Source organism: Cetorhinus maximus, chromosome 1 (assembly GCF_964194155.1).
Source record: "Cetorhinus maximus chromosome 1, sCetMax3.hap1.1, whole genome shotgun sequence".
Taxonomy (NCBI): domain Eukaryota; kingdom Metazoa; phylum Chordata; class Chondrichthyes; order Lamniformes; family Cetorhinidae; genus Cetorhinus; species Cetorhinus maximus.
Window position 1 is genome coordinate 56,109,524 of NC_135879.1, and position 27,380 is coordinate 56,136,903.

The window sequence follows — 27,380 nt, forward strand, 5'->3', positions numbered from 1 at the left end:
AGAGAGACGCGACTTTTAAAGGAACCATCACCTCAGCTTTAAAATATAGTTTTTTTCCTCCCAAGAGCACATGGGCAATCACACTCTAGAATTTGTGCACTTCATAAAGGGTAAACTTATGCTTCTTCACACAGGACCCTCCTGACTGGCAGGAGATTTTGACCTATTTCAGAGGTTCTGAACTGCAGAACTATTTTACAAAGATCCTAGAAGATGACCTCAAGGCCATCATCAAGCCCCAGTATGTGGACCAGATCCCTAAGGCTGTTAAGGTAATTTTAAAAATCCAACAAATTTGATGCTTTTCACTCACCATAAGTTGTATGTGATCTTTTAGACAGTTCCAACAAACTATACTATAATTTCAGCACTGTGCACTCTTGGAATAGCTCCCAAATAACCATTCTGGTCTTGTGTACTAGTGATCCTCGGTAAAGAAACCCTCTGTGTGCTCATGTTGCTGCTTAAAGTTTTATATTTTTATTGAAAGAGTACAAAAATGTCCTCAAAGCAGACTTTATCAAACACAATTTGTAATATATCTCCCTGTTTCTAAAAACATGGATTTATTTCGGAGGCCTTTCAGCTTTTAGTGCAAACATCTGCATAAATTTATTTTTCTCAGCACAAAGTACACGTATCAGAATTAAATGAAACAGAGTTGATTAAGCTATTCCACCAAATAATGCAGAGTTAAGCCATTGAGTTCACTGCATTGTGAATTCCAGGGGTGCCTTATAGATCTATCAATTATGATTAGTTTTGTATCTTTAATTATCTCTCTCATGGATATGGGGATCGGGCAGGAAAATGGAGTTGAAGCCCAAGATCAGCCATGATCATATTGAATGATGGAGCAGGCTGAATGGGCTGTGAGCTCTACTCTTGTTTCCTGTCAACTGAGCATGGAACAATATTGATTGTATTTTGAATCTGGGTCAATAGGGGTAAGTGCTGAACATGAACACAATGCCACCAGGACAAATCCGCTACAACTGCCCCTTGTAAAGGAGAGCACCACTAATACAAAGCAAGTCACCTAGTCAAACTAAAAATGCAAGTAAAGGGTATTCATAATGACTTGGTTCTTGTCATCGATAATGCATTCCACATCTGATGGCATCCACTGGTTACAGAAGGCTTTGAGTAAACCAGTAGACACTTTGTGATGGTGTATTGTGGCATTCAGATGCACTCTAGGTCTTGGAACAGTGGCACACATTCAAAACAATCCAGACTGTTGATCCTGTGTATTTCTGACCTGTACATGGCCATTTTCACCAGACCCAGAAGTAGCCCCATCAAGAGATTCTCTAATCAGTTCTTCCTTCTTCACTTTGACCAGTAGAGACAATGGTTTTTGGAGTATAAACTGCAACCAGAAAGTCAGGAGCAACCAATTCAAGTAGGAATATGTGAATAGGAGTAGGCCATTTAGTTGCTCAAACCTGTTCTGCCATTCAGTTAGTTAATGGCTGATCTCTGATTTAACCCACCTTTGCCCCATATCCCTTAATACCTGTGGTTAACAACCTGTCAGTTTCAGTTTTAAAATTACCTATTGAGCTCATCAATTGCTGTTTGCTGAAGAGGGTTCCAAACTTCTACCACCCTTTTTTGTTCCCTGATTTCAAGAAGACAGCTCACCACTAAGGGCAATTAGGGAAGGGCAACAGTGACACTCACATCCCAAAACAAATAAAAATAAATAAATTTCACTCCTGAAAGGCTTGGCTCCAAATTTTAGATTATGCCCTCTAGTCTAAGGCTCACCAGCCTGCAGAAATATCTTAAACTTGGATCATATCACCCCTTAACCTTCCAAGTGCTAGGGAATACAACCCTAGTTTGTGTAATCTGCGTAAACCTTTGCTACACTCCTTCCAAGGCCAATGTATCTTTCCTAAAGTGTGGTACTCAGAACTGCTCACAGTACTCCAGGGGTGATCTCAGGGCATGGTATAGCTGTAGCATGACTTCTACCCCTTTGTATTCTGGTCCTTGAGATATAAACATGAGCAGTTACTAGCCTTTCTGATTATTTTCTGTACCTGTTCATTACATTTAATGATCTGTGTATATGGACCCCAGATTGCTTCAGACTTGCACTGTTTCTAGCTTTTCACTGTTTAGAAAGTAGCCAGTTATATTCTTTTTAGGTCCAAAATGGATGATCTCACGTTTGCCAGCATTGCAATCCATTTGCTACTGTTTTGTCTATTCACTTAATCTATCAGCACTTCTCTAATATTATACTTCCTTCTCAACTGCATGCAAGGCCATCTATCTTTGTGTCAATGGCAAATTTGGATGTGTGGTTTCCTATTTTTGTCATCTAAGTCATTAATAAATACAATGAATAGTTGGGGCCCCAACACGGACCATTGCAGGACACCACTAGTCACATCCTGCTAATTTCAGTACCTGTGCCTTATCCCTACTTTCTGTCACCTCAACCATGGACTTCAGTTTTGGCTAACAGTCTTATTATTTATCAAATACCTCTGGAAGTCCAACATCCATAGAACTCCCCTGTCTGTTACTTTAGTCGCCTTTTTAGACAATTCAATCAAGCTCTTCAGGCATGACTTAGCCTTTACAAACCTATATTGGCTCTCTCTATCAGCTGAATATTTTCTAGGTATAGTAATTCCTCACTTCCAAGTTGTAGTTGCATTCCTGAAAAGTGCAACCTTAAGTGAAACAACTTTAAGCACATCAGATTTTCCCATTACAACCAGGAGGAAAGAGTTATACCATTATACCCTGTAACATGAAATACTGAACATTCCTAAATTCCTACATTCATAAATGAAATTAATATTTAAAATATTATGATTTAAAAATATAAAACAATATGCTAACTTGTTCTACTTGCTGTCTCTCCCGCAGGCTGACTCTCTCCTGCAGGTCAACTCTTTCCCACTCACACTTCCCTGCCCGACTCTCCTATTCACTGCTTCCTCTCCTGCACCCTCACTGTGACCAAGGGATCAGGAGAGGGGCATTGAGAGGGAGGAAACAAGCGAGGGAGCAACAGGAGCTGTGAATGGAAGAGTCAAGCAGGATAGTGGCACTTGGGACAGTGAAGCAGCAGGAGGGAGTCAGTGAGAGAGGGGGTCGAAGCCAGTGGCAGAGGCTGCTCCAAAATGGCGCTGATTGGGTCATGCACACTCCATCAATCCCAGTGTGAAACAAAGCTCAAGCAACACTAACCGCACATCGGCTCTACTATATATGTGACTCCAAAGTGAAACAACACTGAATGAGGCAACTTAAAATTGAGTGACCCCTTATTTTTAAACCGTGAACCCTAGTTCTAGATTCTCCCACAAGATGGAAAACCGTCTTCACATTCACTCTGTCATGACCCCTCAGGATCTTAAATATTTCGATCAAGTCATCTCTTACTGTTCTAAACTCCTGTGGACACAAGCCAACCTGACGCCCAAAGAAAAATCTGGAGGATAAAGGACGTGTGGTAGGAAGAGAAAGCCTGATAGACCCAATAATATGCTGACCATCGTGACATATTAAGAAAAAGATGATGATCAGGAGCAATGCAAGCCCCTTGAAAACTGCTAACAGTGGTACTGTCAGTGAAAATAAGGAAATGGTGAACATGCTGAATAATTCCTTTGTATATGTATTTACAGTAGAGGAAGAGGTCAGCAAGCCAGACATTCCAAGGAACCTAATGTTGAATCAGGGACAGGGTTTCACCAAAATTAACGTAAGCAAAATAACAGTAATGAACGTAACACCCAAAAATGACAAATCCCCAGGACCAGATGGTTTCCACTCAAGGTTTTTAAAGGAAATGGGCAAGATGCCCCAGCTATAATCTTCCAAAGTTCTCTCAATTTTCCTTTCACAAAACCATGTTGACTTTACCTGAATACATTGAGATTTTCTAAGTGCCCGCTATAGGTTATATTAATAATAAATTCCAGCATTTTCTCTGTGACAGATGTTAAGCTAACTGGCCTTTAATTTCCTGCTGTCTGTCTCCCTCCTTTTTGAATAGAGGTGTCACATTCACTAGTTTACTCTTCTACTCTAATTTCTCCTTCCTTATTAATCTTTTTGTCATTCTTTTCTGTTCTTTATATTCTGTCAATCTTCTGACCTGCCACCCATCTTTGCACAATTATATGCTTTTTTCTTTAAGTTTGATACTGTCTTTAACTTTTTGGTTAACCACGGGTGGTGGGTTCTGCCTTTAGAAGTTTTCTTTCTTATTGGAATGTATCTATTCTGTGTATCCTGAAATATCCCTTTAAAAGTCTGCCACTGAATCTTAATGGATCTATCCCTTAACTTCATTTACCAATTCACTTTAGCTAGGTCTGCTTCCATGCTCTTTTTAAAACTTTAAATACTAGTCCTGGATCCACTCCTGTCTCCCTCAAACAGAATGTAAACTTCAATCATATTATGTTTGCTGCTACGTGGGGGTACTTTCATTATGAGGTTATCAATTAATCCCAATTCATTGCACAGCACCAGCTCTAGTATAGCCTGCTCTCTGGATGGCTCCAGAACGTGCTGTTCCAAGAAACTACCCCAAAAACATTCTATGAACTCCTCGAGGCTACCTATGCCCATCTGATTTTTCCGGTCCATCTGTAGATTAAAATCCCCCAAGATTATCACTGTACCTTTCTAACAAGCTCCCATTATCTCTCCCTTTATACCCTGTCCTACCATGTAGTTACAATTAGGGAGCCTGTCGATCACTCCCACAAGTGACTTTGCCTTTGTTTCTCATCTCAACCCAAACTGCTTCTACATTCTGGTTTCCTAAACTTGGGTTATCCGTCTCTAATGCGCCAATACCATCATTAATTAAAAGAGCCACCCTTCCACCTTTTCCTAGCTTCCTGTCCTTCCTAAATGTCACATACCCTTCAACATTCAGGTCCCAATCTATGTCGTTCGGCAACCACATCTCTGTAATGGCTATCAGATCGTACTTATTTATTTCTATTTGTGCTATCAGTTCATCTGTTTTGTTTCGAGTGCCACGTACATTTAGATGGAGAGTCTTTAATTTTGTCCTTTTATTATTTATGTAATGTCTGTGCTTATCTGCTGATTTGCTCTTAGATTTGTACTCTTTGTCCCTTTCTCTCTTGCCTTGTCTCTACTCTTTTGTTTACCGCATCTTCCTAAATTTGATCTCTTGCCCCCACTATTTAGTTTAGCTTAAAGCCCTAGTAATGCAGCTCGCTAGAACATTAGTCCCATCATGGTTCAGGTGTAGACCATCCCAGTGGTACAGACCCCATTTCCCCAGTGCCCTACAAACCAGAACCCGCTTCTCCCACATCAGTTTTTGAGCCATGCTCTTATTTCTCTAATCTTACTTGTCCTATGCCAGTTTGCACATTGCTCAGGTAATAATCCAGAGATAATTAGCTTTGAGGTTCTGCTTCTTAATTTGGTGCCTAGCTCTTCACACTGCCTATATAGAACCTTATTCCTTGTCCTGCCAATGTTGTTGGTACCTACATGGACCACAACAACCGGATCCCCCTCCCACTTGTCAGTTCCTCTCCAGCCCTGATCAACTGCCCCGACCCTGCCAAATGCCCAGACAGGCAACACAGCCACCTGGACTCTCGCTCTTTGCTACAGAGAACAGTGTCAATTCCCCTCACTTTACTGTCCCTTACTCCAACTACATTCCTTTTTGCTCCCCCCCTTTGAATGGCTTCCTGTGCCATGGTCAGTCAGCTCATCCACCCTGCAGCTCCCACTCCCATCCAAACAAGCTGAAAGAACCTCAAACCTGTTGGACAATTGCAGAGGTTGACACTCCTGTACTCCTGGCCTCTAAGTCCCCTTACCTGCCTCACTTGCAGTCATAGCCTCCTTTCCCTGGCCACCTTCCAAATTAGAATACCCCATCCTAAGGGGTGTGATTACCTCCTGGTACAAAGTGTCCAGGTAACTCTCCCTCCCTGATGTAACACACTGTCCGCAACTCAGCCTCCAGCTCAATGACCCTGAGCCGAAGCTCCTCAAGGTGTAGATGTTACTGCAGACGTGTTTGCCCTGGATCACACTGGCATCCAGGAGCTCTTACATGCTGCAGCTATGACACATCACCTCTCCTGCCATCTTTATGTGCTTTAATTAATTGCTTAATTATTTTATTCAATTATTTATTTTCTTTTATGTATTTTATAAATTTTACCACAAATTCGTGTACTATTTTGAACCTTAGGAGTAGATTAGACTTATCCACTTACCAGATACTTAACAAACAGCTAGCTTCTTCCCTGTAGTAGAGCAGTAAATCAGGTTGTTAAAACTGTCAGTAAGACAAGCAGGATCCTTAGCTTTATAAATAGAAGCTTAGAGTACAAAAGCAAGGAAGTTATAGGAAACTTTATAAGTTGCTGGTTAAACCCCAGTTAGAATAATGTGTCCAGTTCCAGGCACCACGTTTTGGAAAGGATGTCAAAGCCTTGGAGAGACTACAGAGGAGATTTATTAGAATTGACCAAGGATGAGGTAATTCAGTTAAGTAGCGAGACTAAAGAAACCGGGATTATTCTCCTTTGAAGCAAAAAAAGGTTAAGGGAAGGTTTAATAGAGGTGTTCAAAATTAAGAGTGATTTTAACAATTTTTAAAAATTCTTTCATGAGATGTGGGCATCGTTGGCAAGGCCAACATTTGTTGCCCATCCCTAATTGCCCTTGAACTGAGTAGCTTGCTAGGACATTTCAGAGTCAACCACATTGCTGTAGATCTGGAGTCATGTAGGCCAGACCTGGTAAGGATGGCAGATTGCCCTTCCTTAAGGGGGATAAATGAGCCAGGTGGATTTTTACGAGTTGATTATAGTTGTCGTGGTCACCATTACTGAGACTAGCTTTATATTTATATTAATTGAATATAAATTCCACCAGCTGCCATGGTGGGATTTGAACCCATGTCCCCCGGAGCATTAGCCTGAGCCTCTGGATTACTAGTCCAGTCACATTACCACTACACCACCATATTGCCCAAATAAGTAGGGAGAAACTGTTCCTACTGGCAAGATATTTTGTTTTTACTCAGCAAGTTGTTATGTTCTCATTGCATTGACTGACAGGCTGGTGGAAGCAGATCCAGTAGTAACATTCACAAGGGAATTGGACATGTACTTAAAAAGGAAGCATTTGCAGGAGCATTGGGAAACAGCAGGAGAGTGGGACTAATCTTTCAAAAGAGTCAGCACAAGCACGAAGGACCAAACAGCGGCCTCCTGTACTATATGATTCTACAATTGTTTTTAAAAGGAGGAAGAAGTAGTAATACAAAACAAGTCCAGCAACAAGTTACAGAATAGAATTTGTTAAGCAGATTATAACTACTCTTTAATTTGTTTCTTCAGGGCACTGTGGGTTCTATTTTGGACAGAAAAGATGAGACCAAAACACAGGATGTTATTTGTGAACATCTTGGTAAGAAAACTATGGAGCTAAAGATCCTGAAATATTTGCAACTTATTGGGTTATGGTTCAATACACAAGAATCTGTTAAGATGTCAAAACATTTTTCAATTAAGGGAGCCTTGCCAGAACTATCCCATCAGTTCTACTTTTATGTATTTTCAAAGATGTGAGTGTTGAATCTGTTTGCATTTAAAATTGAAAAAGATAGCTCATATAGCATTGTTATCATCCCTCTCAAACAACTCAAAAGCACTTTACTTAATAAGAATTGCTTTGAGGGACAACCACTCTCATTATGTGGCACCCATTTTATCAACACAATGCCCTACAAGTAGCACAATTGGTCAATCTGCTCTGGTGGCATTGATTAAGGAATTTACAGGCTAGGTCACTGAGAGAACTTGGTGCTTTTCTTTGTATAATATCTTAAACTCCTTAGCATCCAGGTGAACCGCACACAGTATAATATTCCTTTGCTGCTGTACAAGCATGTCAGGCTAGGTTTTGTGCTCAAGCTCTAGAAATGGAGCTTGAACTCAACATGACCAACTAGAGATGAGAATGCTATCAGAATTGGCCTTGTCAGTCTTGGCTCAAAGGTAGCACTTTGCCTTTCTGAGTGAAAAAGCCATCTGTTCAAGCCCCACCACAATGCCTTGAGCATATTATTTAGGCTGGCACTCAGTTTGAGAGCTTTTCTGCTGTCTCGACCAATGTTCATCCTTCAGCCCATATTCCTAAAAGAGAATATCTGGTTATTTATTTCACTGCTGTTTATACTGTGTTCAGATTGGCTACTACCTTGGCCTTCATTACAACACTGCGCAAAGTTTTGAAGTACTTAACTTAGCTGTGAAGCACTCTGGGATGTCCTTGGATCATGAAAGGCAATGTGTATATATATATATATATATATATATATATATAAAATATATTGATTTTTTTACCAACTGAGCCAAGCTGAAAATAGACAAATAAATTCTCTGCTGTAATCTTAAGGTTCGAGATGTAACTTAATAGATCACAAATCTTTTTGCAGATCTGACTCACTTAAAAGAGAGGAATGTTGAGGATCTCTCTGGAGGAGAGCTGCAAAGATTTGCATGTGCAGTAGTGTGCATTCAAAAAGCAGACATGTAAGTTTCCAGGAGGATTTTCATTTCTAGTTATTTGTGTATTTTATCAGCAAAATCCTATAACAGAGCTTGCTCCCAAATGTAGCATTAATGGAGTTCTCTAAGAAATAAGAGCTTATATTCGAGTTTGACATCTCTTCAGAAGCAGTTTTAAGAAATGCTTTTTTGAGTTTCCACTCAAATGTGTTAACATAAAATCTGTCATGAATCAGCAAAATTGCAGTGTTTTATACAGATGCAAGGCCAACCAGTCCACAGCACCCTGGTTTCCCTCTCTTGCCCCCTGTACCCCCAACTTGCAGAGTGACATATACAATAGAAAGGATCGGCTCCTGAATTGAGGAAACCACAGCTAGAGCATCTGCAATGTTCACACCCATCCCCATCCTAGGATGGCAACCATCTGTTCCAGGAAACACCCCCAACCTGGGGGAGTACCTGACTGCGACCTAACACCAGTTTCCCTGGGATGTTTGGCATGTGGCTCCCACTTCTGCATCCGGCGACAGCAGCATGACCACCAGCCCTCAAAGGGCCAACATTGCCCTTAACCACCAACCCCTCCCAATGCAACTGCAAAATCCCTTGTGATGACCCCAATATCCCCGCAATCTGCCTCCCATAACTCCCACCATGCTCTGCAACTTCCCACTACTTCCTGCATCACCTAGACCTGCGCCACTCCCTGCATGCACCATCCCCCAGTTCCATCCTGTTCCCTTCGCCTCTCATCCATGATTCTTTTTTTTTTGGCAAGTAGAGTTCTTGCCCCTTAGAGATGAGGTCAGGGATGTGAAATCTGTAGTTGAAACTGTATTGGACAATTTTAGTTAGTAGTTCCTCATGGAAGACTTCTCAATTTAATCGGGTCCAGGATTTTCATGATACAGTTCTATAACAGCCTCTTGGTTAGGATCCTTGGGCAGATTTTTCAGAAAATTAATTTGATGCTACATGTTGCATTCTGAAAGCTGCAAAGCAAAGATGAGAATCGGATAAGATCACAATTGTATTTTCTACTATGTCTATCCTTTATGATTTGACTTGATTGCTTGAAAATGTTTCAATGCTTTTATTTGACTTGTACCATTATTGAATCTCTTGTTTAATATTGCATTAGTAATAAGATATCTCTTTCCTCTTCAACTTCTGGAAGGGTTTTAAAGTACTACAATGTAAATTCTGACAACAAAAATTTTATTTTTCAGTTTCATGTTTGATGAGCCCTCCAGTTATCTAGATGTTAAACAACGTTTGAAGGCTGCCATCACAATTCGCTCCCTTATAAATCCAGATAGGTAACCTTCTAATGTATGTTGTTGTACCAGCAAGTAATGAACCCTTGAACAACTATAGCGCTCAGTACCCACAATAGTTACAATTATTCAGTCGTGCCTGAATTTTGACAGCTAAATTTTCAGTGGCTACCTGTTATTTTTCTTTTAATAACTTGAGTTGTTGGGGAAGCTATTTAAATTTCACATATTGAATATTTATTGAAATGTTTTCCAACTGCAATAGACCTCTTGAACCAGCCATGGGAAAATTGCAATAAAGCTGTGTTGTGAGAGATAATATACTTTGCATGTCAGATTTCAATATATTGCAACAGTATCATAAACCAGATCTGTCATTCATCTCAAATCCTCTCTATTACCTCTTTAACCATAATGATACCAACTGGCATACCCACTTGTGCCAGCATGGTTGAAGAAGCGATAGAGCCCCGATACCTGTGCATTTCCCACTCTCATTGCTATTCAAATAGAGCTGCTAGTGCACCAGTTACAGTCATATTAAGGTTTTCATTTTCTGTCTTTCCTTATGAACACTGTTGCAATCTGACCGCTGTTGTGAAGTTCCCCACTTATCAACAGACCCTTTAAGCTGACAGTAACATGTTCACGCCAAAGAATTTCAGAAATATTCTTTGATTCTTCAGTGTTTTTCTACTGTGTAAATCAACATTGAAGCTGTATTTTTACAGGTAGCAAAAGTTCAATTTTTGAAATCAGGAAAAGCACTCAAATGTTTTTAAAAGTTCAAATATTGTGTCAGCATATGAGGTTTCATTTTTACATAACATGGGTGTCCAGGCTGTTCTCATGAACTACATAGGTGCATGCTATGGAACCTCAGGGGCCACATACAATGTTTAAACCACTGTTCTTATTAATTTGAATTAAATTTAAAGTTGCTGATATTATCTATGTTCCGACTGAAGATTTATTTACCAGCGAGGCAATGGTGCTGTTAAAAAAACTTTCAAATTTGAATATTAAAATTGTATCAACTAGGGAATAAGAAATGAAACTTTGCACAATTAGGGCCAAGTTATCTGGGCTTCTCGGGCTAAACCACCAGTGCTTGGGACCCATGTGTTTGACTTTCTGATTTATGCACATCATGAAAGCCTATGGTGCATATGACTTTTTTAGCCCACCTGATTACTAGTAAACCAAGTATCAAGTGAGATATAAATCTTAAGCTTCATAATTTTCTCTTTATACTCCAGGTAGCATTTGTTTAAAATATTGTATTGTATTTTTGTAGTTTATTTTATTTCTGGTTGATGGGCAGTCCAAATTTTAATTAATCTATTATGTGCTAACAGTTTAAAATATTTCTTTCAAGTTAAAGTGAATTCTCAAAGACAAAATAGTTCTAGCAATTAGAATATTTTGTGATGCCTTCATAAAGCATGAATTTTTTGGTTTGATTCTTAGATCTCACTTTAATTAAAACTGATTCATTGTTATAAGGCTTTGAAAAGAGCATCTTGGTGGCAGAATTTCATTTGGGTAAAGGTTACAGTAAATGTTTTATCAGATACTATAATTTTTTCATCTTTTCACAATTAGGTATATTATCGTTGTGGAGCATGATTTGAGCGTGTTGGACTACCTTTCTGATTTCATTTGCTGTTTGTATGGTGTGCCGAGTGCATATGGTGTTGTCACCATGCCTTTCAGTGTTCGAGAAGGTAAAACTTACGTGGATTAAAACCTTTCTACTTAGTAAACGTGTAGTTTACTATTAAACTTGGAATAAGAATTATTTTTAAAGTGCACTTGCAGACTGCGTGCAAAGGCCATCTCAGATTTTGAGGAGTAAAATTATAGAGTTTTAGCATCCCCTGCCTCACTACACTGATAGGTGCTTTGAGAACATTTCAGGTGAACAGGATTGAGTTTTATGTCGCCTATGTGCTGAAGTTCATAAAGAGTAAACTGAACTCTTTGCCCTTTATGAGCATTGAGATTTGAAGGTAGTTCAGCGTACTGCATGGGAATTAAACTTTTTAAAATCCACTTCACACTGGTTGCATTTCACATAGGCAGTTTCACGTAGGTTACAATGAGAGGTTATCTCCTCAAGGTGACCTCGTGTTACCCATGATAAATTGATGTATGCTCAGACTGGTTGTTTTAACTTGAAATCAGTAATTGATCAAACTTCAGTAACTGGTATAAAAATAAATGTCATCCACTTATATAACTGATCATATACCTACAATTGCACAATGCTGTTCATATTTTGTTAAAACAAATTTTAGGTTAAAACCTCGTGTCAGGCTCTATATGCATCCGTAGCAAAACTACAACAATCTAACTTAATCGAATGGACAACCTGCAGCAATGCATAATTTGTATTATTGTTCATCATAGAAAGGAGTGTCCTGAAGCTAACATTGTAACATGTGCCATTGCTATAGTCATGAACCCAGGAACACACATTACATCTAACTGATGACTTTATGTTCCATCAAATATTGCTGTTGAATTTTCTTCTTAGTTGAAAAAGCATATACCCAAGATTTTACCATTGTTCAAAAAATCATAAAGGATATTTATTTCTCAATAGGTATCAACATATTCTTGGATGGGTATGTGCCAACAGAAAACCTGAGATTCCGAGATGCCTCTCTGATTTTCAAGGTGGCTGAAACAGCAAACGAGGAAGAGGTCAAGAAAATGTGCCGATATCATTATCCAAGAATGAAAAAAAAGATGGGCGAGTTTGAACTGGAAATTGGGACTGGAGAGTTCACAGATTCTGAAATCATGGTGATGCTGGGAGAAAATGGTGAGTGTCAATGCTGAGATCAAGTAACATGATATTTCAAAATAGACACTTGGTATGTTGACATTTGTTTGATGCAATGGACTGTCAGAAAAGGTATCAAGCAACATGAAACCATGGCGTTTGTGTCGTACTTTAAGTGCTTAATTAAAGCAGCCATCGGTAAAGATAAACAGAAAAAGCAAGGAAAATTGACATCTTGATCCTATGAAACTACTTGGCAGATTTATGACCTTGCAATTATATGCTCTGTAGATCTCTTATACATTATGTAGTTCTCCTCAGCATCTGATTATTTCTTCTTTCAACAGGTACAGGGAAGACCACATTCATCAGAATGCTGGCTGGAAGATTGAAGCCTGATGAAGGAGGTAATGTACTATTTAGGCCGTCTTAGCAAATGGAACTTCAGACTGTAGCTCATGCAATCAACTCTGCAATAGTAACTTTATAAAATACACAACTATTAACTCTGTGTTACTAGGTACGGTGCCTGTTCTAAATGTCAGCTACAAACCACAGAAGATCAGCCCCAAGTCCCAAGTAAGTACCACAATTTTTCGGGCTTTTTTTTTAGATTATTGGAACATGAAGGAGGATTGGGACGGCCCACAGATTTTCAGTACCACCTTGTCCAATCCTGTTTAGAGCATTAGTCTTCGAGCTGTGTAAATTGCTCCTCAACAATGATTTTAAATAATTGAAGCCCTCAAAACTGAGGTCAAAAGAAGTTAAATTAAGAGTGTTCCTGAACTACCTTGTCAGTACCTGAATATCCCAACATCTAGATTTATATAGCCAACTTTAACCACCACCATGATTGGCCCTGATCAATGTTCCCTCTAATTTTTCTTTGTTTTGCACAGCCTATTTGTTGCACTGTGATCCTTATTAAGATTTCCCCGTGTGCGTGCATCTTAAAGGCAACATTGGCTATGCACAGCCTGTTTGTTGCACTGCGCGATATGTTTTATATTGCTGTGCAGCTTAGAGGGAACATTGGTCCTGATCAATTCCAAACTGAAGTGTCATAGGATTTACTGAAGGTAAAAAAGAAACCAGTGTCCTCAAATATTTTCATGTGGCAAAAAAAAATTGATTTGTTAATTTTGTCATGGGATTAAAGCCATATTTGTTACACTTGCTATTAGAGATGTGACTTTTATAAGAAATGGTTGTGACTTTTAAAAAATGGTATCTCTGGTTTACTCTTCCAGGGAACAGTTCGCCAGCTGCTTCATGAAAAGATCAGAGATGCCTACACACATCCACAGTTTGTGACTGATGTAATGAAACCACTACAAATTGAAAGCATCATTGATCAAGAGGTACTGCTTGAGCTTTTCTTTACTTTGAATTGTTATGCCTTGTGTAATGTCTTGGTTTGATTAATGTGAGAACTTACTTGAGGAAAGTAAGGAAGACCCTTTTGGTTAGGCAGAATTATGAACTGGCAAACCCTGCTGAAAGCGTGCAGCAGGGCAAGCTGACTCTCAGCCGCCATGTCTACTGTGAACAAACATTCATTATTTGATCTTGCATTTATCTACCGGCTCTAATATAGAAAACTGCCCATGGCACTTCAGAGACATGAAAAAAGAACACCGTGCTGAAGGAAAAGTTAGGAAGCTAACTAAAAACATGGTAAATCGAATAGATTTTAAATAGGGTCTTAAAGGAAGATAGGGAGGTGGAGATGCAGAATAGATTAAGGGAGAGAATTCCAGCGAGTAGAAACTAGACTGCTGAAAGCACGGCAACTAATGGGAGAGAATTTTCTCCCCATCGGGCAGGCCGGTTGGGAGCTTGTGGGAGCGAAGCCAATCGCTGCCCGCGATCGGCTGCGCGCCGCCATTTTACGTGGACGGGCCAATTAAGGCTCGCCCAACGTGATGCGCACCCAGAAGCACTCAGCGCTACCTGTGCTGGGGAAGGAGAGTCAAAGCCTAAGCAGAAATCTCCGAGGCACGGAGCTGCCTCGGAGATTAATTTCATTATCAAAAATTGAAAAAAAGAATAAATAAAATTATTCAGACATGTCCCCTCATGTCCCATTGTCACATGAGCTGGGATATGTTTATGAATTTTGTTGAAACATTTTATTTAATTTATAAACCCTTCACAAAACCTCATCCTGCCTGTGGATGAGGTTCCATGAAAAATGTAAAGGCTGCCTGGGCTCTTCGCCTGCCCGCGAAGGTTGGACGGGCAGCCATGACAATTAGTTCAACTAGATTATTAACGGCCTTAACAGGCCTTTGATAGTTTGGCAGGCGCGCAGCCGACTCCAGTGTGCACGTCATTTAACGCGTTGGCGTGCGGGGCTGGCCCCACATACCGAGCAGAAGATTCTGGCCATAGTTGTGCAAGGGAGAGTTGGATATACAAGAGGTCAGAGTGAGGGGGACGGAGAACTTCAAGGGAGTTGTGGGGCTGGACGTTACAATGATGTGGTGGACAAGACCATGGAAGGATTTAAAGGTGAGGATAAGAATTTTAAATTGGGGGAACTGGTATTGAATATAAGTCAGTTGGGCCAGGGTGCTGGACAGGCAGCATAGTTTTGGATGAGATGAAGCTTATGGATGGTGTAGAATGTTCAAAGAGAGCATTGGAGTTATTAAGTTTGGCTGTAACATCGGGCAGAATTTTGCCGTCGGCGAACAGGGGGCGGGGCCTGCTCACCGACACATAAAATGACACAGGATGACATCGGGCGGAACCCCCGACGTCACCCCATCCCATTTAAATTTTCAGGAAGGCGGGGCGCGCAGCAAAATCAGCTGCGGGCCCACCGACCCGTCATTGGCCAATTGAGGCCATTGACAAGATCGTTTAAACAATTAAAGGACCTGCCCATCCAACTTTAAGGTTGGCGGGCAGGCCAGGAGCCCCGGCGGCAAATAGAGAAAACATGAAACCTCATCCAGGGGTGGAATGAGGTTTCTTGCAGGGTTTTAAAAATTTTAATAAAGTTATTCTGTACATTATGAACATGTCCCATCTCATGTGACACATGAGGGGGACATGTTAGAGAATTTTTTTTTTCCTATTTTCAATATTTTTCAAAGTGGAAGTGATCCCCCTGAGGCTGCACTTAGCCTCAGGGAGATGTGCGCTCTTTCATGCGCATGCGCGAAAGAGCGCACACTCGCTTTTAGGGAATCCCCCCCACCTGCACAGGAAGCACATAGCCCGCCCACGTAAAATGGCGGTGCGGCCCGCTTCACTGGCAGGGATCTGCTCCCCACCCGCCGGAGATTGGGTCGGGCCCACCTGCCCGACAGGCAGAAAATTCTGCCCATCATGATTTTTTTTGACCTGCAGAAAGAATTGGAATAAAGTTGCCTTTATACTATTTTAAGCAAAGTGTATTCTCAATTTTTATTTTGAAAAGAGACACCTGGACAAAAGGTCATTGTGCTAAATGGAAGTTGCTAAGAGGGTTAAATTAAGAGAATGGGTTGCGTGGGCTAGATTTGTATTGCCTCAAGTACACAATATTTAAGGGATGATCTAATTGAGATGTTTTCGATGATTAAAGGAGTTGACAGGGTAATTAGAGAGAAACTTTTTAGTGCTGGAGTTCAGAATACGGGAGCAAAGCCTTAACATTAGAGCTAGGCTTTTAAGAAGTGATGTCGGAAAAAGCTTTTTCACACAAAGGGTAGTGTAAATTTGAAACATTCTCCCTAAAAAGTTGTTAAAGCTAGGTCAATTGAAAATTTCGAAACTAAAATTGATAAACTACCTTTGTTAGGCAAGGGTATTAAAGATTATAGAATGCAAGCAGATATAAGATACGGATCTGCCATAATTTAATTAAATTGCCGAGCAGGCTCCAGGGGCTGAATGGCCTAGTGCTATTCCTAATTTATGTTCCATAGAGGGAAGGTAATCGAAAAGTGGATTAAATGTCAGTAGGGAAACATTTAGGGCACATTGAGCACAGTATCATAAGGTTTAGCTTTAGCTATGGAAAAGAATAAGGGCCAATCCAGAGTAAAAATAATTAATTGGGGAAGGGACAATTTAAATGGGGTGAGACTAAATTTGAATCAAAGATTGGCAGTCAAAAACTGTAATTGAACAATGCACTGCCTATAAAGAAGAGTTAGGCCGAAAGGTAAGATGGACAACACCAGATGAAGTAGGAAACATAACAGATGTCAGGTTGATAATACAAGTGAGAACCTGGCTGAATATAGAAAGTTCAAAGGAGAAATGAAAAAAAGAAAGGAGCAGCAAAGAGATTGTATGAGAAGAGACTGGCAGTTAACATACAAGAGAATCCAAAAGTCTTCTATAGGCATATAAGTAGTAAAAGGAGGAGTAAGGACAATTGGGAACCAAAAAGGGGATTTATGCATGAAGAGAGAGTGCATGGCCAATATACTAAATTGATTACTTTGCATCTGTCATTACCAAGGAAGATACTTCCAAAGTTATAGTGGCAGTTCAGACACTGGGTACGTTAATAATTGATAAAGAGGTGGTACTAGAAAGGATGGCTGTAGTAAGTTGTTAAATCATTCAGATGCATCTGAAGATACTGAAGGAAGTAAAGGTGGAAAATGCAGAGGCATTGGTTATTATCTTTCCATCTCCTTAGAATAGGCCAGGTGCCCCAGAGGGCTGGAGAATTACAAAAGTTACACTCTTGTTCAAAAAAAGATGTAAAGATAAGCTCAACAACTACAGGCAGGCAGTTTGTCCTCAGTGGTGGGAAAGCGTTCAGAAACAGTAATCCAGGACAAAAGTAACAGTCACTTGCTCAAATGTGGATTAATTAAAGAAAGCCAGCATAGATTTGTTGAGGGCAAAATTGTGTTTAACTAACTTTTTTGAGTATTTGAGGTAACAGAGAGGGCTGATGAGAGTAATGCGGTTGATGTGGTGTACATGGACTTCCAAAATGAATTTGATAAGAAGTGCCATGTCACAGGTTTGCAGCAAAATTGAAGCCCGTGAAATGAAAGGTAAAGTGACTTCATGGATACGAAGTTAGCTGAGTGACAGGAAACAGTAGTGGTGAATGGTTTTTCAGGCTGGAGGACAGTATATAGTGGGGTTCCCCAGAGGTCGTTATTAGGACTACAGTTTTTCTTGATCTATATTAATGACCTGTACTTGGGGGTGTGCAGGACACAATTTCAAAAATTACAGATGAGACAAAGTTTGGAAGTCTTGTGAATTGTGAGGAGGATATTAGACATCAAGAGGACTGGTACATGTGGCAGATGAAATTTAATTCAGAGAAGTGTGAAGTGATTCATTTTGGTAGGAAGAGTGCGGTAAAGCAATACAAAATAAAGGATACAACTCTAAAGTGAGTGCAGGAGTTGGGGGGGGGTGCGCCTGAAGGTTTATGTGAAGGTGGCAGAACAGGTTGAGAAAGGAATAAGACATACAAGGTGCACATAAGGTGCCACATAAAAGGTTATTGCACAAGGTAAGAGCTCATGGTGACATTAGCATGGATAGAGGATTAGCTAACTAACAAGAGTTGGGATAAATGGGTCATTTTCAGGTTGGCAAACTGTAATGAGCGGAGTGCCACAGGGATCAGCTCTGGGGCCCACTTTGATGAAGGGACCGACTGTAATGTAGCCAAATTTGCTTATGATACAAAGATAGGTAGGAAAGCAAGTTATGAAAAGGATACAAAGAGTCTGTAAAGGAATATAGATAGGTCAAGCGAGTTGACAAAAATTTGGCAGATGGAGCATAATGTGGGAAATGAGGTTGTCCATTTGGCAGAAAGAATAGAAAAGCAGAATATTATTTAAATGGAGAGAGACTGCAGAATTCAGTGGTACAGAGGGATCTGGGTATCCTTGTAAATGAATCACAGGTTAACATGCAGGTGCAGCAAGCAATTAGGAAGGCAAATGGAATGTTGGCCTTTATCACAAGAGAGATGGAGTATGGTGCAGATGCGATGAGCCGAATAGCCTTCTGGGCTGTACCAGTTCTGCGGTCCTGTTCTTTTCCTTTAATGTATTTTTGTTATTGTAAAAGTTGGGGATTTAGGCATATTTGAAGGGAATGGGTGACCATCTCTAACTGATATCCTTGATGTCATAGCAGGTTATAGCATTTCAAATAACTTTCCTTTCAAAATTATACATGCTCAATACCTATGTATTTCTTCTTGGATTACTGTCCAAGTTTAAAAAGTCGAATTGGTGAGTGTGTTAAAGCTGTTTCAATGCTGCTGTGAAGTTGGCCATGAGGCACTAAGTTGTGCTTTTAGATATTAAGTCTTGGTAAACGAATGACAGTGCCAAGAATTAATAATGCAATTAAAAACAATGAAATGTTGGAAGAATACCAGTAAGGATGGGACATTGAGAGTTTCCATCCAGTTTTCCAATATGTGGAACGTGTCACCTGAACTCTTGCAGAAACCTCATAGTAACAAAGGTATTATCACTGTTGTGAATTTCCATTCTAGTTTTTGCAGTGCAGCATGTTTGGGTCTAATGCAATGGGCTATTTTTGGGAGAGGTTTACTTGTGGATCCATTCCATTAGCCTCTGTTCAACAGATGATTTTTGCTCAATTATTTTCCTTCAGTATGGCTTTTACAATCAATGTTTATCTCAACAGGTCCAGAATCTGTCTGGAGGGGAATTGCAACGTGTGGCGCTGGCTCTTTGTCTAGGTAAGCCAGCTGATGTCTACCTGATTGATGAACCATCAGCATACCTGGATTCTGAGCAGCGTCTAATGGCTGGAAGGGTAATCAAACGGTGAGTAACTTTTGGGAATCAAAACACATTGTCTGATCATTTAAGTGTCAGTTTGGCTCAGTTGATTGTACTTTCCAAGCTGATTTCAGAGTTGAGCACAAAATTCAGACTGACACTGACAGGCTGATGGGATAAGGCATTAAACCAAAGTGGCCTACTCATACTGGAAAAAGAGTTGGGAGTTCTCCCAGTGTCCTGACTAGTATTCACCTCTCAACCAAAGTCACCTAAGATAGATTGCTCATATTTTTCAAAATGAGGAAAAAGAAAATCATAGCGAGTTGCTTTGATTTAGAATACAGTACCTAAAAGGGTGATGGAAGCAACTTCCAAAAGGGAATTGGATAAATACTTGAAGGGAAAAGACTTACAGAGCTATGACAAAATAGTGATGGAATGGGACTAAATGGATAGCTCTGTCAAAGAGCCACACAGGTATCCCTCTGTGCTTCTATGATTCGTATGTTCATTTGCTGTAGTGTGATCTTGCTGCATATTATAACTGGTTGTTATATTCACCTGCATAACCAGTGTGACGGATACAGAATCAATGGGCTGAATAGCCTCCTGTGCTGTGCTATTGTGTGATTCTATGACTGCACTTCCAAAAAATGTCCTGTTTGTAAAACAGCAGTTAATGTTCTTATAAAATTAACTCTGGTTACATTAAAAAGTACCCTGCGTATATTTTGTAAATCTGCAATTTTTTTTATTTATTCTTTCATGGGATGTGGGTGTCGCTGGCTAGACAAGCATTTATTGCCCATCCCTAATTGCCTTTGAGAAGAGGTTGTGAGCCACCTTCTTGAACTGCGGCATGTGGTGTAGGTACGTCCACAACGATGTTGGGAAAGGAGTTCCATGATTTTGACCCAGCGACAGTGAAGGAATGGCAATATAGTTCCATGACTTGGAGGGAACTTGCAGGTGGTGTTCTCATGCACCTGCTGCCGTTGTCCTTCTAGGTAGTAGAGGAGCCTTGGTGGGTTGCTGCAGTGCATCTTGTAGATGCTACACCCTGCTGCCACTGTGCGTCGGTGGTGGAGGTAGTAAATGTGTTTTTTAAGTTAGTCGATGAGGTGCCATCAAGCCAGCTGCTTTGTCCTGGATGATGCTGGGCTTCTTGAGTGTTGTTGGAGCTGCTCTCGGTGCATCTTACGATGGAAGGAAGGTCATTAGTGAAGCAGCTGAAGATGTTTGGGCCTAGGACACTACTCTGAAGAACTTCTGTAGAATGCCCTGTAGCTGTACTGGAACAGCTTGGCTAGGGTCACAATGAGTTCTGGAGCACAAGTCTTCAATACTATTGCCAGAATGTTATCAGGGCCTTCAGCCATTTCTTGATGTCACGAGGAGTGAATCGAATTGGCTGAAGACAGGCATCTGTGATGCTGGGGGCCTCACAGGGAAGTTGAGATGGATCGTCCACTCGGCACTTCTGGGTGAAGATGGTTGCAAATGCTTCAGCCTTGTCTTTTGCACTGGGCTCCCCCATCAATGAGGATGGGGATATTTGTGGAACTTCCTCCTCCAGTTAGTTGTTTAATTGTCCACCACCTTACATGACTGGATGTTGGAAGAACTGCAGAGCTTAGATCTGATCCGTTGGTTGTGGGATCACTAGTAATTTCAAATATCTAGATATACCAGAATGATTTGCAGCCATTAGTAAATGTGGTTCTCTTAATATAGATGTTAAATCTAATACGAAATACTTGATATTTTATTAAGCTATAGTGAAATGGCTGTACTTTTCTGTCCCCTAAGTAATTTACTAAATTATTCATGACTGCTCTTTTTATCTTTTAGTTTCATCCTCCATGCTAAGAAGACTGCCTTTGTTGTGGAACATGACTTTATAATGGCCACCTATTTGGCTGACCGAGTGATAGTGTTTGATGGAATACCATCTAGGAGTACAATAGCTAATCCGTAAGTTTTATTGTTGGGGGAGTAGTTCCATTTTCAGCTATTTTGAAATTTAGATAAAGGTCATAGGTGGTTCGTGTAAACTTGGGACAGTAAGTATTTAAAATTTTGACAAGTGTTTTAGCACTTAGTGCAAGTTAGTGTGAAAAAGAACTTAACTGCAGACTAAATGTCTAAATAAATAATCTAGACTAAAATATGGTAGAGCAGGTTATGTACCTGGACTGCAGTATGTGGGAGTTTGTGGGCAGCAATACCACCCTGTGTGAATGTTTCTCCACTGGATGTTGTCTCGAATCTCTCTGGCTTAGTCATTGAGCTGGAGTACGAGTTGGAGACACTGACATATCAGGTGGGGAAAGGAATATTTAGACAATTTGCTCCAGACCTTGGTCATATTTTGTAGAGAGGTGCAGGATCGTAATAAGATTCATGTGACCAATAGTGTTCAAGTAGGAGAATCCAGATAAGATAGAGAAGGAGGATCTGCAGAATTTGATCCTGCCCAATGGTACGATGTACTTGCTACCTTTGAGAATAAGGAAAAATACTGTCAGAAGGACTGCCAAAATGCTGGCTGTGACACATTGAAGCAAGAGACTATACAAAGGGGAAGTGTAACCTAGTAGCTGATGGGGTTCAATAAATATCGGGACAGAAAGCATCCTTTGAAAGCGGAAGCAAAAGTCCCACAGGACATTTTGCCAACCTCTTGCTAGGGTGAGGGTCGTCTCAATTTGTTTTGAAGGAATTTTGGAGAGGGGGAGGAACCATTTGTTGTGGGCCCTTTTGGAGCCAACAAGATAGGAAAGAATAGGTAAGAGGTTCTCTTTGGAGAGTATCAGGATCTAGGAGCTAAATTAAAGAACAGGAATTCGACGGCAATAATCTACTTTATTAATTGAACTACGTGCAAATTAACATAGGGATACCAAATTAAGGAGGTGAACACGTGACTGAGTGAGCACGCAGGAAAGAGTTTCACTGGAAATTTCATTTCCGTTTCATTGGACGCTGGCTTCAGTACTGAGATAGGAAGGAACTGTACTGTTGGGACGGGCTCCACCTGAACTGTACTGGGACCAGGGCCCTAATGAAAATGAGGGCTTTAAACTTGTATGTAGGGTGGAGGGCCCAGGTGGTGAAGATAGTATAAAGAATTCTAAACCAAATGAAAAGGAAGAGAGTAGAGAAATAGTCAGAAATTGTGCATTTGATGCTATAGGTGAAGGGAAAAACTAAAATGTAAAATGGTAGAAGTCATGCTTCAGCTCTGCAAAACCCTGGTTAGACCACACCTGATATACTGTGCCCAGAACTGGTCACAGTACACCTTAGGAAGGATATATTGGTTGTGTAGAGAGTGCAGCATAAATTTACCAGAATGAGGCCTGGACTCTAAGGGTTAAATGATGAAGAGGGATTACACAAACTAGGTCATTATTTCCTAGAATTTAGAAGGTTAAGGGATGATTAGATCAAAGCTCAAGTTATTAAAAGAAACTGATAGAAACTATTTCTAATGCCAATTGATGCGGGGCACTTCATTTTAAATCTGAGATTGATAGTTTTTCTGTTAACCAAAGCTATTAAGGGGTATGGGGCAAAGGCAGGTACGTCAAATTAGGCCACAGATCAGCCATGACCTAATTGAATAGTAGAACTAGCTTGAGCGATTAGATGGCCCACTTTTCTTTTCCTATATTTCTGTCACTACTGGTGATGGGGCTTCATGGATAGAATATTTAGCAGGCACATGGAGGTAGTGTCGGTGGCAGGTGGACTGGGAAAATAGGGAAAAAATACATTGAGCTGGTAACCCAATGTCATTCTGCCTCCCACCGGATTTCCCAGGGCGGGTTACCAATGAGGTCGAGAACCTCTGTGGCTGAAACTCACAACAATTGGGAAAATTAAGAAGCCATTAAAGAGCCATTGTACAGGTTCAGTGGCTCTTTTCCAACAGCACACAGGTCGCACAATGCGTAAGCACCGTAAGGTGGGAAACCAGCATTCAATGTGTTAGCTATTCTGTAAGGCTAGCGGTAACGGGAACAACTTGAAGCAAGTACTTTGGATAATTTGCAGCAAGAGTAACTTGGTTACATTCCATTGAGGCCAGTTGGAGAGATAAACAGCTCTTTTGACCTTTACATGGGAGGTGGGTTCCACATACTCCAAGGCTACTGCTACCATCCTCTCCAAAGAGCACCTGCCTCAATGCCAATCACAGCTTCCACCATTACCTTAAGTGGCACATCTGTGAATCATGGAGCTTCTCTTCCTCTTCTGGCATGCACCTTCCTTTCCTTTTGCTTCTAATTTGATATCTACAATGCACAGTTCTGCCACTGTACATGCTGCCAATACCCCTTTAAGTAATTGGCCTTCATTTGGGCTTCTGACTGATCTGCCTGCTGCATCTAGTTGGATGCCAGTCCCAGAGGTGCCCTCTTAATTGGCTGAGCCCTACTAAATACAGTCAAAAGACCCTCAACTAGCAGGGTCAGGTTGTCAACCCAAATATGGTCCCAACACTCCATCAAAAAATAAGTGCGTAAGATTCCGTCCACTGTCTGTCTTCTGAATTCTCTTCTTCCCTCAACTCTTGTGTGTAAATGCACCAGCTGATGTGGCTTCAATGCATATGGATCAGGAAAGTCTAAACTAACAAGTCCAGTATGTATGTAGATTGCGGCCGAGGACAGGATTGAGTTCAACTGGGATATCGTTGTTCTCTCCATTTTACATGGACTAAATGACCTTTCCTTGTTCCTGCCTCATGCTCTGTATGAGGTTAACCTTATCAAAAATAGATATAGCAACTTATTAACTTTAATTTCCATGTACTATAGACATAACATAACCATGAAACAAGTTAATGCATTCTGTACCCATAACTGTAAAAGCAAAGTGCTACTAGTAGTGGTTGCTGGCCTCTTCAGTTGTTTTGCACAGTTAAGCATGCACTATGAAGAGGGAAAGAGCAATTGAATGAAAATAAATAACCAAGTATTCAGTTACTTTGCAAACCATACCAAGATGTAACGTAACCAAGGTGAAGTGATATGCAAGTGGTTAGCCAAAGTATCAATATAAATTCTCAAGAGGCAGAAGCATGGCTTATCCATTTTGAGTTGTATCTTGATGCATATAGAAATTAGCTTCATTTGGGAGTGAGAATTATACATGGAGTAAATAATTCACCATTATTCTCATCTGTCTAGCAATGCAGGGAGCATCTATTATAATACACTGCACTGTGTTTATTGTTGTTTTAAACAATTCAAGTCCACAGACACTGCTTGCTGGAATGAATAAATTCTTGTCTCAGCTGGAAATCACATTCCGAAGAGACCCAAACAATTATAGACCAAGGATTAATAAGATGAACTCTATCAAGGTGAGCATAAATTTATATACGTATTACTAACTCCACAGTCAGATGAATGAAAACACTATAATTAAAATAAATTTCAAAACACCATTCCAAATGATTTACAATTATAAGTCCATTATTTATTCAAGCTCCCTTGTACTACTGATAAGTTTTAAATACTAGTTGTCTTTTTGAGACTTCCAAGTATATATTTTCTGTTTACAATTTGCAGAAAATACCTGAGGTGGAGCAAATGATCAGGAATATTTTAATAAATAAACAAAATTGAAGAAAATCGTGAGCAAAGATTTTCAATGGTTGCTGTTAGAAGGAAGTCTTCCTGCCATGTTGCAGTAACACTGCCGTTCTTCTCACAGGGTTCAGATCAGCATTAGTGATGTAGCACTTGGCTGTAAAAATACACAGCACCACTAAATGAAGAGAATGGGATCATATTTGCATTTCCGCACACAGCATATTTATAGTCTTGTTTTGGGTAATGTGCAGACACTGAGCTATCTCTTCCTAGTGGACAAGAGGAAGAGGAGCATTGGGAGGTGAACAACTATGGGTTGCTCTTAAATTGGCTTCAGCAGAGGTACATTTTCCTTTAGAGTTAAATAGTTTAAGATAAAGAGTAGAAAGCAGGGGAAACATTTTTGAAGCTTTTTTTCTGAAAACACAATAAGGAAACATACAAAGTTTGATCTATATGACTTCGCTTTTCTCTTCAATAGGATGTGGAGCAGAAGAAGAGTGGAAACTACTTTTTCTTGGATGACTAAACTTCAATTTTTCAGAGAGCCAAATATATGAATCCAACTTGCCATATTCAATACAAGAAACATTTAAAATGAAGACTGACAGGCTGCATCTTTTACAGTTCAATCAACAACTACTAAGCAGTTCTTTATAATAATTTTTTGAAATTGTTCATTTCCCCTTGAAACATTTGTAGGTTAATTGGTATATGATGCTGAAATTGTGGTTTTATCGCATCTACATTTATTTATTTGTGGCTGTGATGTAAAACACCAGTTTGAGGCGGACAAGGTGGAAAGGAAGGTTTTGGAAGTGGTCAAAAACAACCATGTGCTGTAAAAGGTGACCAGGGAGGTTATGGTATATTTAACAAAAAAAGTGGATCCATCAATTCTGCTTTATTTTTACATTGATTTCTTTTGACAATAATTGCATTTTGATGAGTAAACTTTTATTTGCAAACAGTGTCCTATTAACAATATTAAATCATATAAAAACAAGGATGGTGTACTATGTTTCCTATTTTTTTGTAGGCTGTAAAATAAGATATGCAATAAGTTACACAATGGAAAATCTACAGTTGGAGTACAACTGAAGAGGACAATTTTCTTTGCAATGTGTCTTTTTAGATTTATGATTTTGTTTTATACATAGCACAGAGGAAATCCTCCTTTATGATGCTGCCTAAATATTGGGAAGTCTATCTGCACAGCTTGGAGACTGTCCAAAGGGAAGAAGAAGGGAACAATAATGTGGTAGTTGTAGGGGATCCAATAATTCTGGGAATGGACAGCATTCTTTCTGAGCAGAATCAAGAGAATCATATGGTATGTTGCCTTCCCACTGCCAGGGTGAAGGACACCTCGAACTGGGTTGAATATTGGAGAGGGCGGGGTGGGGGGAAGGATCCAATTGTTATTCATGTTGGGACCAACAACATAGGAAAGAGTAAGGCATGAGGTCCTGGCCAGATACTACTAGAAGCTAAATTTTTTTAAAAGACATGGAGGGTGTTACAAACAGAGGAGAGATTGTAGGATGGTCCCCCATCTTTGCCACTTTCGACTGACCGGAGTTACAAGTGTTTTAAAAAGTATTTTAACCCCATGAGTGTTGTAACTCTCAAGAACAGACAAAAGACAGATTTTCTCATAAATAAAAGGAAAAAATGTTTATTACTCAACACCTGAAGTATTTGCAATGGTGCTCGCATGCATGCAAAAGGTGATTATGAGAGAGGTAGGTCACTTAAATCTTGAGTCCAAAATTTCACTTTCACCCATGATTCTCTGGAGATGCAGTCTTGAAACGTTACAGGCCTGTGATTTTCTTTTGGTTCACTGAAGAAATTGAAGTTTCTGACGACGGATTTGCAGTAGTAGATTTCTGGCTTCTCACCATTGAAGTGCAGTCAAACCCTTGTAGCGAAAACTTAGTTTTGTTTTTCAAATCAGTAGGTAAAGGTTAGCCCCAATTCTCTGTCTGCTGATGGGTCTAAGGCAGAGTCATTTGCCGGTCAGCTCTCTGTCTCTCCTGTGGCTGCTCTCAAAATGTGTCTTAATAAATGCTCCTTATCGAAACCTGGTTTCTGTCATGTGACCATTGTGCCTGTTTTCTATTGTCCACACAAATGGTATCTTGACGATTTGGGATTGACACACAATGGCGTTTGAGTTTCTCCCATTTGCTGCATCTTGCGATAGAATGGGTTTGTTCTCACCCATGCTGTGGAAATCCATTCTACAGACAAGAAGTCTGCAAATCCATTGTGAACTGGCTTGTGCAGTTATTTGGACAACAGCAGCCATTTATCCACAGAAATTGCATTTTAATGCCCTTTTAATGAAATGTCCCAAAAGTTCATTTGCATTTTAATATCTTGTCCAG

At 40.1% G+C, this 27,380-nt stretch overlaps 1 protein-coding gene across 2 annotated transcripts; it reads left to right on the forward strand.

Annotated features, from left to right (window-relative positions):
- abce1 (ATP-binding cassette, sub-family E (OABP), member 1) lies at positions 1 to 25,993 on the forward strand. 2 transcript variants are annotated; one of them, XM_078540885.1, is made up of 14 exons: positions 135 to 272; positions 3,657 to 3,733; positions 7,389 to 7,458; positions 8,489 to 8,585; positions 9,794 to 9,883; positions 11,447 to 11,568; positions 12,450 to 12,671; positions 12,980 to 13,039; positions 13,153 to 13,211; positions 13,886 to 13,996; positions 19,281 to 19,423; positions 21,233 to 21,355; positions 24,644 to 24,755; positions 25,469 to 25,993. In XM_078540885.1, exons 2-14 carry the CDS (start codon positions 3,698 to 3,700, stop codon positions 25,514 to 25,516), a joined length of 1,293 nt encoding a protein of 430 aa, XP_078397011.1. In that variant the 5' UTR covers positions 135 to 272; positions 3,657 to 3,697; the 3' UTR covers positions 25,517 to 25,993. The 2 variants fall into 2 exon arrangements, with proteins under 2 accessions (XP_078397020.1, XP_078397011.1); XM_078540894.1 differs by lacking the exon at positions 3,657 to 3,733 and having other exon boundaries at positions 1 to 272.
- The last annotated feature ends 1,387 nt before the right edge of the window (positions 25,994 to 27,380 follow it).